Source organism: Scomber japonicus, chromosome 1 (assembly GCF_027409825.1).
Source record: "Scomber japonicus isolate fScoJap1 chromosome 1, fScoJap1.pri, whole genome shotgun sequence".
In the NCBI taxonomy this organism is placed as follows: domain Eukaryota; kingdom Metazoa; phylum Chordata; class Actinopteri; order Scombriformes; family Scombridae; genus Scomber; species Scomber japonicus.
The window spans coordinates 14649942-14668135 of record NC_070578.1 but is presented as its reverse complement, the minus strand read 5'-3'; the positions used below and the strand labels follow the sequence as shown (position 1 = coordinate 14668135).

Below are 18194 nucleotides of genomic sequence, written 5' to 3'. Positions count from 1 at the left end.
TTGCATTTGACAAACCACTCATTTGGAAGGAGTTGATGTTGCAGTTTTGAGTGGTGGGCATGTTGTTGTCACCATTGTGGCTTTTGGTTATGAGTCATGTGATCCAGCCATTTCATCATGGTGGTGTTAAGTTGGCAGTTGTGTATTTGCAGTCAACACATCACAGTTTGTCTCAGAAACAGGCAGCATTATGGTAATTTAAAAACTCCATGAAGCAATATTTGTACTATTATTTCATCTTAGTGTAATGTGGTGTAGAGAGTTACAAGTACTATAACAGCCTACAGCTTTTTGCTGCTTTCAGCTCATCGTTTTGCCTAATTGTTCTTGGAAAAAGGTGGCGACAACTCATGGAAAAGGAATTAATGTAGAGAAATGACTGGCCAAAGTAAATACTTCAAGACACATTCACCATCAGCAAATATTTGTCTAAAAGCTTCAGAGAAGTGCTTTGAGAATCAGCTGGCACAGCTAGTAACAGACTCTTAACAGAGCGTTCATGTTGCTCTTTGTCTGCTGGATGTGAAGTAGGTAAATATTGGGTAATACATCAGCGTGAAACACTACGCAATATTACGTAGATCAATGTTCTGTTGCTGCTAGTTTTGTTTTGGAATCTTTATGCCTCCAAGTGGTCAACATGTGTAATGCAGCATTATTTTTAAGTATGTTTTTTGTTCTGAGACAGATGAGGAGGAGACAAAGGCAGGGAAACAGGAGCAAACATAGAATATGTCAATGTTAGATTACATTGTGAAAATGTACCTTAACTCTACAGGTGTGTGTCTAACTGTCACCTGCCACTGTTTCTTTCTTTCAGGTGAGCCAGTGACTGTGTACCGTCTGGAGGAGAGCTCCCCCAACACCATCAACAACAGCATGTCTTCCTGGGCCCAGCGGGGTCTCTGTGCCAAAATTGAGTTCCTCAGCAAGGAGGAGATGGGCGGAGGACTGAGACGAGCCCTCAAAGTGCTTTGCACATGGTCTGAATACGACATCCTGAAACCAGGACACCTTTATATAGTCAAGTCCTTCCTTCCTGAGGTAGTCCAAACCTGGCAGAGCATCTACAAGGAGGACACTGTGCTGCACCTTTGTCTCAGGGTAGGAAGCACAAACATAATTTAATCCTCGTGTAAACAAAGATGAAAGAGTGTAAAGGTGGTGTTTGACGGATGTTTCTTTCTGACAATCCAGGAAATCCAACAACAGCGAGCTGCTCAGAAGCTGACATTTGCTTTCAACCAAATTAGACCGAAGACTATTCCTTATTCACCAAGGTAAACATACACACAGGAATCTCACTTACACGCACATCCTAATTTTCACTCTTTATTTTCATATATTTTTGATTTCCATATATGAATTTAAAAGGTTATCCAGTCAGGTCACAAAATTTGCATAGTTGTTTTGAAAGGCATATACATATATAAACACAAACTCTTCCTCCATCCAATTTGACTGTAACCTGCATGCTTGTTGTGAACCACTGGTCACTTCTAGTATTTGCACAAAAAGTACACTTAATCAGTTGTTTGTTTACAGGCTGCATTTTTCCACCTTTACTCAGTGACATCTACCTCTGGTCTTAAAGCTTTAAAGTCTTTTGGAGATCGAGACATTTGTGTTCCTGTGACATTGTCTTATCTAGAAATTTCATTATTTTATTTTTACATTTATAATTAATCTTTCCTTACTCATAAGGCTAATTGCATTTTAGATGCAATGTAGTTTTTCAAGTCAGAATTACTTCTGGCATCCTAATGAAAAATCCTAAATCAAACAAACTCAATAATAACCTGAAAGCAGAGTTTTTAAGTTGGCTGTCACTCTGTGTGCAGGTTTCTGGAGGTGTTTCTGCTCTACTGTCACTCTGCTGGACAGTGGTTTGCCATAGAGGAGTGCATCACTGGGGAGTTCAGGAAGTTCAACAACAACAATGGAGACGAGATCGTCCCCACAAACCTCCTGGAGGAAACCATGTTGGCCTTCAGCCACTGGACCTATGAGTATACCCGCGGAGAGCTGCTGGTGCTCGACCTGCAGGGTAAAAACACAGTACCAACACATTGAGTCACTTAAAAAGTAATCGTGAATTTATAAAAAAGGTTTTTTGTCCTTTACTCAAAGACAGCACACCTCCACATTCAATGTAAGGAATAATCATCAATGCATTATCAATAATCAGTCATGGAGATGGGAGAGCTTGTTAATTGTAGTGTTTCCTGTGCGTGTGACAAGTGTTTTAAAGCTGCAGTAATGATAAACTGAATATCTTTGGGTTGTTGACAATACAAGACTTTTGAGGGCATCACCTTTAGGCTTCAGGAAATGGTAATACACATTATATTTTTAACAACTAATCAATTAGTCAAGAAAATGATCCAAAGATGAATCCATAATCGTAATCATTAGTTGTAGTCCTTGTGTGTTTATATTAAAGGTTTTTTTCTCCAGTCACAGTTTATTCTATTAAATAAATGAACTGCCTGTATATTCAGCAGTATTGATATTGTTTTTAGGTCATGTTTTTGATAATGAAGCTTGTGTGTTTGATGTGTGCGTCTCTGTAGGGGTCGGAGAGATTCTGACAGATCCATCAGTCATAAAGAGTGGTGAGAAGGGGTGAGAAGTGCACTTTCAACAATTTCTTACACACATCATTCACCTTTTTTAAGTGATTTGTTTTGCTTCTTGTGACTCACTTATAATTATAATAATATTTCAACTTTATCCGCCACATTTTTTTTCAACTTAACTTTGCACTTTGGAACTCCTGCAGGTCTTATGATATGATATTTGGACCTGCCAACCTTGGTGACGATGCCATTAGAAACTTCCGTGCAAAGCATCACTGCAACTCCTGCTGTCGCAAACTCAAACTTCCTGGTGAGAGACATTCCTACAGCTGTTCAGCTACATCCTTCCTAAACTGAATTCCTCCACAATCTTGGTTTAAAAAAATCTTTCAGCTTCAAGGTAGCCGGTTCATCTTGGCTGCTGGTTAGTCTTGGCTGGTTGGCTGGTTAATCCTAATTTAGCATATGTTACCAGTGATTAACTTCCAGTAATCATATTATAGATATATTATAGTTATGTAACACTTTTTCTTTCATTCCTTTTTTGGTCAGATCTGAAGAGGAACGAGTACACTCCAGATAAGGTGACGTTCCCACAAGATGATCCTCCCAACCCTGGGGGTGGCGTCAAGGAGTCCCGCCAATCAATGAGACTGATGCTGTGATGGCTTTAAAGCAAGAGGGCAAATGATCATGAGGCTACTATCTTCTGATCAATGTAGTCAAAGCCAAGGAGCAGGAAGACGTATCCAATCAACTGGAAGAATCACACCTGTGTTTCCATGGAAACCAGTGCATGCAGACTGTGTATTTTTTTGTTGGTCCCACCAAAATGCTGTGTCGAACACAAAACAACCATCATAACCTTTGTTTTTTAATATGTAAACGGGGGGGTAAAAAAGTTTTAAACATATTTTGTAAAAGCTTATGAATTATATATATATATGTGTATATATATATCGACAGGTACACTATCATTGCAGAGGGTTTATTATTTATTATGAAGTTTTGAGATGTTGCCTTGTTTTAACAAAAAAAAGGAAAAAAAAAAAGAACAAATCTAAGTGCATTGTACATCCGTTACAGCAGCTTCAGAGAGGAAGGCCTGCTGAGATTCAGTCACTGCAGCGCTGCAGTTTGCCACCAGATCATTTTTATAAATGTATAAAGACTTGTATCACTTTTGTCTCTTAGTAAATGAAAAGATATACATGAATTTGAAAATCTTGTAAAATATGGGCAGATTGCAATGCAACTTTTACAGAACAATGTATGTAATTTTATTGTATTGAAAGTGTGTCCACCAAAATATTGCTGATAGTTTTTATTGTTACAAAGGTACTATTGCTATATCTTTGTCATCAACTGTTGTTTGAGCAAATTACAATCTAGTGTATCTTATAGATACTGTTATCTGGCATGAGCTGAACAGATTAAATATTTTATTCAGGGGAACTGACAAACTAAGGGTATTACTGTATACATTTTGTACTGGAATCATTTTAAACAAATAAAACATTTTAAAAAAGCCTCAGCAACATCGCTCAGGTCTGACAAGTGTTGTGATAGCTGACTTAAATTCAGACTCAAGTCAAACAGATATATCCCCCAACAGTTTGTTAGTGAGCTGTGAGGAAACAAAGAAATGTATTCTGATGTTCTCATAATGATTATCTGATCAGGTGATTAATAGAAAATGAACCAGAGACATTTTAATAAATAGTACAAGCATTCAATAATTCATAGATTTTAAGATTAAACTATTTTCTTTATGTATGAGTTTGACAGTTGGTTGGATTAGAAAAGCAAATTGAATGCACCACTTTGCTCTCTGAGGAACTTTAGATTTATGTTGCTTTTAATAAAAGTGTCTGCTAAATGAAATTGTAATAGTAAACTATAATGGACATTATATTATATCATTATTCTAGCATTTTAAACAGATTTATCAAAAAAACAACTGGCAGATTGCAGACCTAGTAGAAATGTCCCCATTTGCTTATTTCATTTGAGTTTCACTGTGCAGAACATTGCATGTGTGATGTGGGAAAAAGTCATACGTTATTATATTAAGTGTTACCAAATAATAAGATATTTTGAAATGTCTTAAAAGAAGTCGGGAGGATCTGAAAATGTTGCTGACTGCATAAAGTCTGTCATCAGTGGAGTCCTGCAGATGAAGGGCTGCTAAATTCTTGACTGTCTGCCTGCAAAAGGAGACAGTGGGTCTGGTGTTTGAACACAGGCCTCAGATTCCTCAGTTGGGCAGCAGCTGCTGGTTTATGAATCCACACACAATAACCTCTGTTCACCTGAGACACGCTATCGCTCACTGAAACTGATAAACTTGCCTAATTCGGCCCTCTGCAAGTCACTAATCTGAATGCACAGTATGCTTCTCTCACTTCTCTAAAAGGAGTACATCGCAGAGCTTTGACTGTTAGAGCCTACATCCTCATGTAGTCAGTCATCACTTCACACATAATATATTTAGTTTGGTATCTTGTTCTTCTGCACAGCAACATCAACTTATATTTACTTAGTAGAAGTTTGTGGTTAACATTTTGATGTTAACTTTACACCTTTTATATTTTGGGCTAGTTTGCATTCAATGAAATATCAGCAGAGAAAGAAGCTACAACTGTAACATGATACTGAAACAATGCTGGTCATATAGTTTGTCCACATGTAATAATGATGTGCACAGTGTACGACTGGTCTGCCCTCCCTGTGGGAGTGGTTTACCTCATAACATAGAGTGCTAGAATCATGAGTCTGCATTTTATTCACATCAGCTTTTGTGTGAGTATTTACAGCTCTTCACTTAATACTGGTTTACAAGAATCAGCTGCAAAACCATGGCTACAGTCACTGTTGAATATTGGTAAGTTTTTAATCTAATTCTGCTTTACTTAACTTTTAGATGGCGAGAAAAAGATACATAGTAATGAGGAAACTAGTGGGTAGGATGCATTTCCTGTCATAACACACAAGGATGTGGCAACTTTCCAGTTAAAATTGTTTTAGTTTTTTGTAGACTTAAATTAAGTACATACTTACATTTGTCATATTCATGTTGACTAGAAATACAAAAACTTGAAAACCAATGAGTGGGTTTATTAATATGTGTTTCCCTGTGTGTTGTGTTGTGTTACAGTAAAGGATGAAGCTATGCATATCGCTACCAGGAGCTGGCTGGTGCCATAAGGCAGGTTCCTGGTGTGCTTGTGACGGGAGTCAAGGGGAGAACAGGTAAGCTGCTTTTTCTGTATCCACCCATGCAGTGCAGTACAGAGGCAGTACAGCCAAGAAAAAATTGACTTACTTTCTGTTGATTATATCATAATTTAACTTGACAACGTTAACACAAGAACATTTTCAAACCTAAGAGCACTTTACTTCCAGTAAGCAATCACGACATACTTTTTCTAGACTGGTGGAGGAAGAAGTACCATATATATTTGAGGAACTAGAACAGCATACTGTACATTGTGCAGTAGAAATTAACTTTCACTTTCACACTGAAAAAAGTGTTAAATGACTTTGTGATGAAGCCATGTTACAAAGGAGGCCATCATGAACATATGTAAATATAAAAAATAAAAAATAAAACAAATGTTACAAATATATGTATACAAATATTACAGGAAGTTACAACTGAATCCCACAGAGAACTAAATACAGGAGGTGAAACTAATATTCAAAAGGGTCAAAACAATAAATAGCTTACAGAGAAAGAAGTTTTTTCTGCTTGCACATGTCCATGCATCTTCATGGGCAAATTTGATTTAACAATAATTATGAACAACATATCAAGCAGTAGTAGCATTAGTATTTGGTTAGGTTATGAGAATAACCTTTGAAATGTATTTAAACTCATGTATTGAACCAATTTCTTTCTCGATGGGAAAGAGTTTAGAATATATGCATTTCTTGGTTGTTAAAGGAGATGAAAGATGGAGTCACCATGCAGTGTCCCTAAAAAGAAGTTGTCTTGGGAGTCAACTTTACAGGTTTTAATTTTACAGGTTTAAATGCATCAATAGCACAGAAGATTCATTCACCTCAGAAAGCAAGAACATTTTACACAGTTTAAGGAAAATCTCTCTCTCTCTCTCTCTCTCTCTCTCTCTCTCTCTCTCTCTCTCTCTCTCTCTCTGTCTCTCTCTCTCTCTCTCTCTCTCTCGCTCTCTCTCTCTCCCTCTCTCTCTCGCTCTCTCTCTCCCTCTCTCCCTCTCTCCCTCTCTCCCTCTCCCTCTCCCTCTCCCTCTCTCTCTCTGTGTCCTCTGGTTGTGTACAACCTTATATCACCCTAGCCCTCTAATTTATTTATTTTTATCATTCCTAATAAATGTAGGTTCCACAGTATAAAGTGAGATGAGTTGAATATAAAGAAAAAACAGCCATCATGTGTATTTGTCACCCAACATAGTTTTCATATTTTTAATGTGAAAATTTGTTATGCTCAAGTCAAGTTGCTCCAACTTTAACATGCAGGTTACAGACATTAGACATTATTTTGAGGTATTGCTTTTGCCACCTGCTTATCAATATTAAATAATGGATACTAATGGACCTCATTGTGTCACAGTAAAACTGAGTGGGTGGTGGGGGGTACCTAATATTAAATTGATTATATTTTCACTCCCGCAGACAGTTTTGAGGTGTCACTGAATGGTGAGCTGATCCACTCCAAGCTGGATACAGAAGTGTTTCCTGATACTTCGCAGGTTAGTATGTTAGTGAGATAGATATCTACAAGTTTTAAAAAGTAAAGTGTCTTTTTTACAATATGGCAGAGAAAAGAAAAACACCAGTATTAGTTTTAATAGACTTTAGATGATGTTTTAATATGCACATGTTGTATGAGTATGTCAGCTTTTAGTCTCTGTTTTGGTATCACATAGTTCATTAGTTTATAGATGTTTCCTTAATCCAAAGTGACTATGGAAAATACCAGGAAGCATTGCTATAGTCATCATTTCATATACACTGAGGTCATTACAGTTAAATTAAATTACAGTTGTCACTAGGATGCAGTTAAAAGAAAAGAAGTCCCATATAGCATTACTGAATTTCTTGTGTTTCATATAACCAGATGGTGGAGTTGGTGAAGAAGACGGTTGGGGTAAAAGGGGGGGAGGGGAAGTCAAAGGCAGTGAACCGGAAGAACAAATGTGTTCACCATTAGAAGATTGAAAGTTACAACAGGATCCCTCACACCTGCCTATTTGAATACAAGAAAATATTTGTGTTTGTAGACTAAGTTTCACCATCATGGAAAGATCAAACCTCATGAATACGGACAAAGACAAGAAGGTGATGAGAGAGCTTTGAGGAGCTGGGCACTGATTCGTACTTCTATTTATGAATGTATGCACTGAAAACATGGGTGTGTACACGATGCAAACCAAGAAGCTTTTCAGCTGATCTGGAACCTTAGAAACTGCTCTCATCATGTCTGTCTCTAACTCATTATTAGGAGTTTAAAGAAATAATTTGATATTTTTGGTAAAACACATATTAGCTTTAGCTTTTTTGCTGTGAGTTAAACAAGAAGACTGACAGATTTCCCCAATGAGAGAGGTGTTAATGTCCTCATCTAATTCTCTTTAAGAAAGTGAATCGGCATGTTTCTTGAAAAATGCCCAACTATGTAATCTTTGTGTGTTTGCTGGCAGAATGTGCGTCACTCATTTCATCTTCCTTGTCATTTATAATCTCAAACACTTCATGAACATGGACTCATATCTGCCATTCATGCCTTTCTTTCTGTTCCCTGCATGGTGTTTGGTTGTGATGAGCTGAGCACTGCAAATGTTACACATAACATGTCACTATTTAAATGACTTCCTGTTATGCTATTGTTAACCAGTTTGTAACCTATTCTAAAAAAAGAAAACCCAAACTACGTTATAGAAATGCAATAAAATATCACTGAAAATCCAATAATATGATCATTTCTGATGATTTTCATGGCACTTGATAAAAAGTTAGCAAGCTGTTGTAGAAAAGAAGGCCACGCAGGCACGCCTCTAGTCAAATTTCCTCCTTTGTAATGATCAGTACCAACAGTGCTGTCTATGTGCCTGGCTGGACTGATATGATCGTCCACCTGAATACACATCACAGCGTCTTCGACTTCCTGAACTGTCCCCGTTCCAACGTCCCTCTTTTTCCACCAGATCTAATCAATCATGATGTGATGCAAATATACAGCTTCCTCTCTTTTATGTAGATAAATGACATGGCATGACATGAATGTGAAAGTTTTTATTTTAATCATCTTTTTTTTTAAATCTGGGTGTGTATGCTTTTACCATTTCTGTATAAAGGCCTGGGTGTGTATGCTTTTACCATTTCTGAATAAAGGTCAGTGTATGCTAAAATCTCACCAAACCTGTATAGGGGGGAAAGTCACATACTTTACTCATGTAAAATTGCCAATACTAACATTCAGAAATTCTAAGTAAGAAAATAAAAGTACAGAAATATTATTAGAAAAATGTAGTTGAAGTATTACAAGTAAAAGTCCTTATTTTGCTGAAACATGAGTGTTGTATTATTTATCTATAAGAAAATCACTAGTAACTATACCTGTCATAGAATTATAGAGCAACACTATTATAGGAATGACTGTTGTAAGGAGGTAAAGGAAAATAATAGAAGAGCTGGATCAGTCTGGTAAGTTCAGCAAATGACTTTACTGTAATGCAGCCTTTAAAACCAGACAAGACAACACATTATTACAATATGATGTGTGGTCTCAAATCAATATATTACCCAGCCTTAGCTTGCGTATATATAATTATTTACATTCATGGATTTTTGAGCGTGCTGTATTTTAATACCATCTGTCTACATCTGTGCTGGAGCAGTCAGAGAGTTCATTGTGTTTCTCTTTGAGGGGGTGTCACAGAAACATGTCAGATCACTGAGGATGTGGTATAATCTACATGTTTGGCTGGCAGCAAGAAAAACCCATCTGGAAACTGATTGCCAGCCTTTAAAGGGACAGATAGCTGAATCCAGACAAGGCAGAGTCTCATCACATCAATCAGCTTATAGAATAAAACAATGGAGGCAGATATTTAGGCTCTGAAATTTGCATTTTTAAGACCCTCAGATTGAATTTTAAATCAGTTATGGGGGGGGCTGTTGTGCTGTCTATGTAATCTCTGTGTTATAATCCATAAAATAAACAGATAGTGATAATAACAAGAGTTTGTCTGCTGTGTGTGATGCTCTGTTGGTGCTGGTGGAGTTAAAAAAAACTATCAACAGGAAACATAGATATCCACATCAGAGGCAGTAATAGTTCTCTATTTCACAAACAGCAGTGTGTGTTGTGAACGTAGTTGAGAAATTAGTATATGTGGGCGAGCGTGTGAAGAGCGCTGAAGGGAAATGATCAGTTTCAGTGCTCACACCAGATGAAAAGGCCAACACACAGGCTCTTTGTCAGAAAGAAACTGGCACAGCGGCCTCAGTGGAGAGTTTCTTCTGTCATTTAAATATCTCAGTCTCTTTGTTTTCATGATGCATAGTATGTTAAAGGGCAGGTTCACCATTTTTCTAGTCTCAAAACAACAGTCAGGTGCTTATATGAACACTGAAAGAGGTTTTAGTCATAATAATTCCTCCTGTTCATACTGGCTGTTAAAATATCCCTTCATATGTGCTTTCAATGTAAGAGATGGGGACAAAAAGATATCCAAAGCTTATATGAAGATTCATCAGTGTGATTTAATCAAATCAACTGGATATCTGCTACATCTACAGATTTTTAACCACAAAATTCCCTCTGATGTTGACACGTTTCTGTAGACAGCATGCTGATAATGCTGTGTAAATAAAGGGCAGAAGCTGATAAGATTAAACAAGCCTTTTCTTTCAAACTGATGAAAGCAGACACGCCGCAACAGGCCGATCCAGTTGAGTAACTCAGCCCTTACGCTGGGTGGCAACAAAAAACTAGAGAATCCACTTACACACAAGCTATCATTTGATCTGCTCTATGTGAAAAGTGCTTTGAGATGACTTTTGTTGTGATAAATAAGGATTGATTGATCTATTGATTTTGTCAATCAAAAGCCTTGTGGCCAGTAAAAGCAGGAGCAGCAGACGTACACCAATTACAGAACTATTATACTCAACTTAAGCTTCTCTGTATCCAGTAGACTGTATGTTAGTTGTGCGGTTCACCTCAATTCACCTCTTGCGCTTGACTTCAATGGGGAAAGAAACAATTTCTCTATATTGTCACACTTTGCACAGCTCACTCACACTCGATACACAAAAGCTGCTGCAGAGGAGTGAGCCCTGAAGAGTTGGGGGAATACTCTCTTTTATCTCTTTCATACCAACCTCTAGGAGTTGTTGTGACTACTCTATGCATGATTATACCCAGACAGAGATGGCAGGTTATGCTTCAGTATGAACAGATGTTCTTTGTTTTTCTGTCACAGAGGAACGTGCTACTCAAATGCACAAACATGGTTTCTATGACTCTCATTTTAACTTTTCCCAGTTTCACACAAGCAGTTTTCATATTTATACGATTTCCCTCACAGCTGGAGTGCAGTACAGAAAGGGCAAGAATATGTGGTCATTTAAAAAAATGTCTCCCATTACATTTGTCGTCCAGCACAGACACTGATAAATGTCAGATTTAACAATGACACTTATCAGCAATGTGAAACCAATTTGAAAGTGTTTCTAGGATGTCTATTCCCCAAATGAAGTGTAAAAAATGCACTTTTCACTACTGCTAACTGTTTCAATGGGGACTATGATAAAATGTGATTTGTTCCTATTATTCTCAGCTTCAGTCTGCTGGGAATGATTTCACAGAACAGTTGTGAAGCTGCCGTACTTACAGCTTCTTGTGTAACTCGAGCATTGTGATGGTCAGAGGAGCTCAGAGACAGACAGCAGAACATATCTTATTTATGAAAACATGTCTGCATATGAAGGGAGGGACATTTACTATTCATACCCTCTTACAGTGTCCTGCTGTGTAGACATTATGGAGAAAGCAGACAGTTGTAAAGGTGACAAACAGGTTAATCACTGCACAAAAAAAAAACAAGAATCACAAGCAGTATATACGGTTATAACTTTTTATTACAAAAACAGTGACAAATAAATAGAACCAAAACAATGTAAAAATATAATGCTTCAGGAGATCTGTGTGGAGGGGGGCGGGGGGGGGGGGTGTCAATGCTAAAGCAACGGTTTGTTCTAATAGCAATATGTCAGAAGTCAGATTGGTCCCTGGTTTGTAGATTGATAACATTTCACAACATATCATAGCACCGTTTCCCGGTCAACATTGCTGCATTCAGCCGTGGTGACCGTGTGAATCACAGACATTTTACATGAATATAAGACAGAAACAATGAAAAAACGGGGCTGTGGAGGCCTAAAAAAGGGCCACCGTTAGCAGTTTAATCTCATATAAATATAATATATTAATTTATACATTGTACACTAGAATGGTTCTACCACATACACAACTCAGATAAAACACGTGAAGTAAAGGCAGCTGACAATATTAGAAATCATAACTAAAAGCTGTGGGAAAATCCAAGTTTTTTTCTCTTTAGCTGCACAGTTGAAAATACAAACTCTGAAAGCAAGGTGATCCTGTGCAGAAACCTGTGCTTTATTCTTTTTTCTATACATGTCTACGATATGCGAGCTGATCACTCACTCCAAAATTTCTGAAGGCATTGAGATCATTTTTACAATCTTAAGGAGCAAGTGACAAAATGTCAGTTATTACTGTATGTTTGTGTATGATTTAAGCTTTCAGGGACATAAACCAGACGTAACATCAGTTGACTGGCGACAGCTTGTGCATTTAGGGACAAAAACCATGTCCCTAATTGGTAAAGCGCAGATTTTTGGGTCAGTGGTTATGGTTAGGCTTTGGGCAAAATGTAAGTCTATGGAAATACCCAAAAGTGACATACATAAAACTGTTTAGAGGGGTCTGAGTATGTGCAAACATTCAGTTGATAACTTGAGTTCACAACCCTGAATTCACTACAGATTAAGCTGTTTTTTTGCAGCACTGATGTTAGACATAATGAATCAAATATTTACTGAAGTGTGCCAAATGAAATGAGAACTTGGACGCATTCCAGGACGTAGGAGGCCAGCTAGCGCACCAGGAGGAAGGTGAGTCCAGCAAGACCGACTCCAGCAGCAGCAAACAGTGCTGTCTTCAAGGATGAGTCCTGATTCACCTCTCTGGCAGTGCGAGAGAACTTACAGAACCCCTCCTACAAAAAAAGAGAAAGTGTTCAAGTTTACAAGCATGAAACTTTTTTGGCTTATTTGCAATAGAATACATTTTTCTGCAACTTTCAGTTTTTCCTGCATCCGCAGTAAGTTTAGAATACAAATGAGCGAGTGTTAACTGTTCACCAAAATGCCTTTCAACTATCAGTCGCCTAACTGACAGCTTGTGGCAATTATACAAAACATTTTGGAAAATATGTCACAGTCATTGACAGTCTTGGGTTTCTCAACTAACACAAAAAACTATTTTACCCTCCGAGGGTGCCGCTGATATCTGCAACTTTTCAAACATCCTGACAACGCAGCAGTTTTTCAAAGTATAAAAGATGAATAATGTCAAAGTGTCAACCTGCAGGTATAAAAAAAAGAAAGAAAAGGTGTGCCACTTTTCGCAGATCTTACACAGAAACTGCAGGCAAATGTTTATAAGACAATACAAACAGGGGAGCCAGGTGCAGGTCTGCCCCTCCTGCAGCTGCATTTCTCCATCATGTTTTCAGACTGAAGTCGCAGGTTTGACCAGTGAGTGCACCTGCTCTCTGTTCCAGGTGTCTGCCTCTTTACAGCTGTGTGTTTTTCTAGTCATACCACGCTAACTTTCAATATGGGCAAAGCCAAATTCAACACACTGAGGCTTTGACTGTTGCTACAAAAGTCCATCTGGCTGAGCTGGTTACGTGTCTGTTGAAACCAGCTGCCAGCAGAAGAAAGGAGGGGTGTGTGTATGTGTGTGTGTTTACGTGGGTGTTTGGGAGGGGGCCAGGGAGAGCTCATTCACAAAAGCAGACATAGACTAGACTGTAGTTTGTTTTAGTGAGGCTTCTGAGTCCATCATACAATCCCTTTAAGTGTCTCCAGTAAAAAAAACCCCACAACAAGCAGGTTTAAAATTGTCTTTGCATGTTTAATTTCCTTTAGCTAAACCAGCTGAATGCTGGTATAAAGCTATGACAAAAAACTCTGATAATCTAAACCCCAACACTGTTTAATCAGGAGCCTGAATTTACACCACTGAGGTCCACCTTGTTGTAGCACAGTCTCCATACTCTCCCTAATGCTGTTATAAAGGTCCTATAATCACAGCAGCCACATGACACATCTGAATGATCGTGTTTCCAGCAAAAACAAGAGAAAAGTAAAAAAAAAAAAAAAAAAAAGGCTCAATCTAAACTAAGCTCTGATTGTACTGCCAGCCACGTTTACACCAGAGAAGTAAACATGATCCTATCGGACTAGGTGGTTTCCGACACTGGTAGATTTATAACTCACTTTCACTTTTACGTCATGCATGGACGGAATTTTTATAGCAGTTTAATTTAAAACTGGCTTGGTGCCCTTGATACAATAAAAACTTATCTCCACTGTTTGTCTTTTCTTACTCAGTCAGCTCTGTATTAGTGTCAGTATACGGGCATACACGTAGTTAACACTTACCCAGCCGTCATTCTCCAGCAGCCAGTCTTTCTTCTCCTCTCCAAGGTAGTCAGCTATGGTTTCTGCCAATCCCCTGCAGCTTCCAGGCACCTGTCCCATTTCCTGCCCCTGCCCAGGGTCCAGCCCTGGCTTCATTCCCTTCTGCTCCAGCAGCAGTCTGGCCACCACCCCCGTAAAGGTGAAAAGGGACACAACCCTTCCCCAGTTCAAGTGTCCGTCACCCACTAGCTCCTCCATCACCTTCCTGAGGCTGGAGCAGGGGTCCGGCCCGCAGTGCCCCAAGAAGGTCTGAGCAAGTGAGAGGAAGCGAGCCTGATGCTGCGTCTCCATGTCCTGGGCCAGATGCCTCATGGCACCAGCTGACTCGCTGGGAGGTGGAGGGGCTAGACGTGGGCTTGTGCAGCAAATGGACAGGTAGTCCACTGCCAGAGCCCGGGTCTCTTTCCATAGCCCACACATTTTCTACCAAGGGAGGGAAAAAAAAATTAATTCACATAAGTAAATGTGTGAAGCTTGGTTAACATGAGGATTAAATAATTCCAATTCTATGAAAACAAAGACAGTATGTGGACTGAAACAAAAGAGCAACCTATTTACAGCTGCAGCTGATTAGTACTTTTATTAAATGCATCTGAGGATTACTATCTTAATTAATTATAGTCTAGAAAACATCAGCATCTTCAGAGATATTCAAAATGAGACATATTTGACAGGCTGGAGCTAGGGAATGTTTAGTATTTTAGCTAATAATTGACCAATAATTTCCAATATCTCTAAATGTTTCAGCCTAACCAATTGAATGAGTATTAACCAATCAGCAATTAAAGAAATGACGTAACACAATTCAAAGTCAGCTTCAGCCTTCCTTACAATGGTCATTTTATTGTAAATATTAACACTGTCCATTTATATTTTTCCATGTTTTTAAAAAAAGGTGTGAAGCCAGCTGTGGAGACTTGGTTGTGTTTTTGTAGTATTATTCTGTAATATATTTGTAGTATAAAAAAATGACAATATTTTATCAAGATACCGTTAGCGTTGAATCTAATAGCGGCTAGCATTAGCATGAGAAGAAGCAGCTTGAGTTTAACATTAGCTGTCGGTAACACAAGCCGGATAACTCTGCAGCTTAAATACAGCTTATTTAAAAGCATAACAACCCCATGTACATATCACTGAAGTCTGAGGACTGAAGAGCGTTAATGTCGAGTTTATAAAGGCGGTTTAACATGGACCGGTGAATCTTTCTCACCGTGGATCTGTCACCGGAGCAATGGAGGACACAAAGGACCACACTCACTGCGATCACTACCAGCTCAACTACGAGAGCTCAACGCCCGCATTAAAACACATTTCATAGCATAATACAAACACGTCTGCCTTGCTATACTCACACACTATTAAGCAGACACATGCAGAAATAGTTCAAACACATTTTCCGTGCGTAAAGTGGAACAAAAGCTTACCCTCCCAGCGATATCAGACTGCTCTCTGCACATACGGACGGCGGAAGCAGAACCTCGGTACACTCGCCGCTTCCCTTCTACCGGCCTTTTATGTAAAACCCCTCCTCCATGTGTCTGCTGCTACCCATAGAAAACCCATCAAAAATCCCCCCGTCATAATATCGTCACGGAATACAACAAGGCAAGCTACATTAAACGTATTGACTCGAATTAGACAATAAAACGTCATCATATCATGAAGGGGTGAATTGTATCTGTTCTTCATTACACATGTGCAATATAATTCAATCCAATACAACAGCTCTGCTATTAATTCTAATTATTAATTTATATACAGGGCAGAATAATCTGCAACCATCCATGTTTTTTTTAAAGCAAAACATTTTTAAAAAAATCCCCAAATGAATTGCTCTATCTTCTTAAATGTGAATGCTTTGTGTAGTTTTTTTTTTTTTTAAGTTTTTTCTTAATTGTCTTCTATGATAGTAAACTGGGTATCTCAGAATTATTGGATTATGGGTCTCATAAAAAAGCAATTACAATACTTAAATATAGGCTTTGGCAAGTTGTGATGGGGATTTTCACAAAATATCAGCAGATTAATTAGTAATGAAAGTTTGTTGTCTACATTACACAGGTATTGTGAGCTATGGATGAAGTCCATTCTGTCCATATCCCTAAACAATCATTGTAAACACATAACAGTTTTTGAAGTGTATGATTGGCTGATTGAATTACAAAAAAAAAGCTTTTTTCAGGACATGGGCGTGAAAGGAGACTTTCATTGAAACTTGTGGTTTTTCACTCTTTGTTCTGATGCACAGTTTCATTCAAGACCAAAATTTACTCTCTCTCAGTGAGTTGACTTTATGAGGAAGTGAAAACTATTAGTAGCCTAATCCATTCAGTGACAGTAGACAGCATTAGATAGCAGGCTGCAGGTGGTTAAATGTTGGGAATTTTCTCAACATGTGGTAAAACCCTCTTTCCTCTTATTCGCCCGTACCTTCCTCCCTCTATAACTGCCATCTCTATTTTTTGGTAATTCCCTTGTGGTGTCTTCCCCTTTGTATTCCTAAGAACTTCTAAAATAAAAAGGGATCTCCTGATGACATAATATGTTTTCTGTTATGAGCTGTTGGAAATCATAATTTTGACCTAGAAGTGGGTTTTATGAAAGCTTGGAGTCTCAGGGGTATACTTTAAGTGTTAATATTTCCTATTTTTATCCATGTTAAAGGAACAAGGATAGTAGCAGTCTACAGTGGTGGAAAAAAGTTTTTGGACACCCCATGCATTTGTGAAATATTGCATTAAGAATCACTCTTAATTCTTCAAGTGCAATTTCTTTTAGTACAGTCACAGCCAAAATACTAAACAAATCTTAATTATCAAAAGGTCTGTTTCAAAGCGTAAACTGAAGAATTTAGGAGAATTAAAACAGTAATTCAAGAAGAATGGTACAAGATTACCCCTCAACAGTGTGAAAGGCTTGTGGGGAACATGCCAGCCAGGATTAGAGCTCTACTGCGTGCTAATAGCAGGGCCGCTAAATATTAATTTGATGATGTGATGGTTTATTTATTTTTTGTTCAGTTTTGAAAACACATTATCTGTTATTTGTTGATTTTGATACCAACAATGTTGAGAATTGACATACTGAAACTGAATTTAGTTTTGTTAGTTTTTCTTGTAAACAATAAACAAAAACAATATAATTTGTATTTGTTTGTGTCTGTCTAATGCAGCCACACCTTTTGAAACACAAAAAAGATATTTCCACAAACATTTCATGATAATATTTGAGATTGTGTAAACTTTTAAGGGTGTCCGAAAACTTTTTTCCACCACTGTATATAGTAGCCACAAAAAACCTTGCAGGTGATTATTGTGTTTTTTCACCCACAGTGCAGTAATCATAAACAAACAGCTCATGATTAATCACACGGGATGTCGTGATATATATGAAGTGATGATGTGGATGAGGACGTCTGACCTTTGACTACAAAAATAAAGATGTGTCAGATAAAGAGACTGGGATCAATAACGCTTTGAGGACAAACACTGATAAAATGAACAAACAGCAGTGTTAAATCACAGGCATACAATATACTCTCCTGCATAAAATGCTTTAATGCTTGAGAAATCAGATGTTAAACTGAAAGCCTACAAGTCTGTCTGTATTTTTAGTGACAAATATCTTGTTAAGAGCTGAATTTTAGTGAAATTATGTGTTTTTTTCATTTGAGTTAGCCATCCTTAAAAGTAAGCCAGGATCAATAGGCCTGTAGTGAACAATTTAATTGATACAGTAGTAACTTTTTCATTCTGTTTAGAAGGCTTGCATATGTGCACAAAGACTTAGTCTGTGAGGATGAAGCCTACTTAAAGGACCCTACCGGTATAT

The 18194-nt window shown here is 38.0% G+C and overlaps 2 protein-coding genes and 1 long non-coding RNA gene across 3 annotated transcripts in view; 2 read left to right on the top strand and 1 right to left on the bottom strand.

Moving 5' to 3' along the window:
• trpm7 (transient receptor potential cation channel, subfamily M, member 7) overlaps nt 1–4110 on the top strand; it is a 37573-nt gene extending 33463 nt beyond the window's left edge. The window contains exons 35-40 of the mRNA XM_053320258.1: nt 821–1104; nt 1198–1280; nt 1842–2047; nt 2574–2625; nt 2783–2889; nt 3132–4110. Of these exons, the coding sequence (XP_053176233.1) occupies nt 821–1104; nt 1198–1280; nt 1842–2047; nt 2574–2625; nt 2783–2889; nt 3132–3244 (845 nt within the window). The 3' untranslated portion in view covers nt 3245–4110. The remainder of the gene's footprint in view (nt 1–820; nt 1105–1197; nt 1281–1841; nt 2048–2573; nt 2626–2782; nt 2890–3131) is intronic.
• Nucleotides 4111–5372: 1262 nt separating this feature from the next.
• On the top strand, nt 5373–8755 carry LOC128360024 (uncharacterized). The gene is made up of 4 exons (XR_008321477.1): nt 5373–5463; nt 5737–5831; nt 7233–7309; nt 7678–8755. It is a non-coding gene; the product is annotated as an uncharacterized LOC128360024 (long non-coding RNA).
• A 2992-nt stretch (nt 8756–11747) lies between these two features.
• bcl2l10 (BCL2 like 10) lies at nt 11748–15844 on the bottom strand. The gene is made up of 3 exons (XM_053320330.1): nt 15788–15844; nt 14322–14783; nt 11748–12868 (listed from the first exon to the last, which is right to left on the bottom strand). Exons 1-3 carry the CDS (start codon nt 15818–15820, stop codon nt 12746–12748), a joined length of 618 nt encoding a protein of 205 aa, XP_053176305.1. The 5' UTR covers nt 15821–15844; the 3' UTR covers nt 11748–12745.
• Between the last annotated feature and the right edge of the window lie 2350 nt (nt 15845–18194).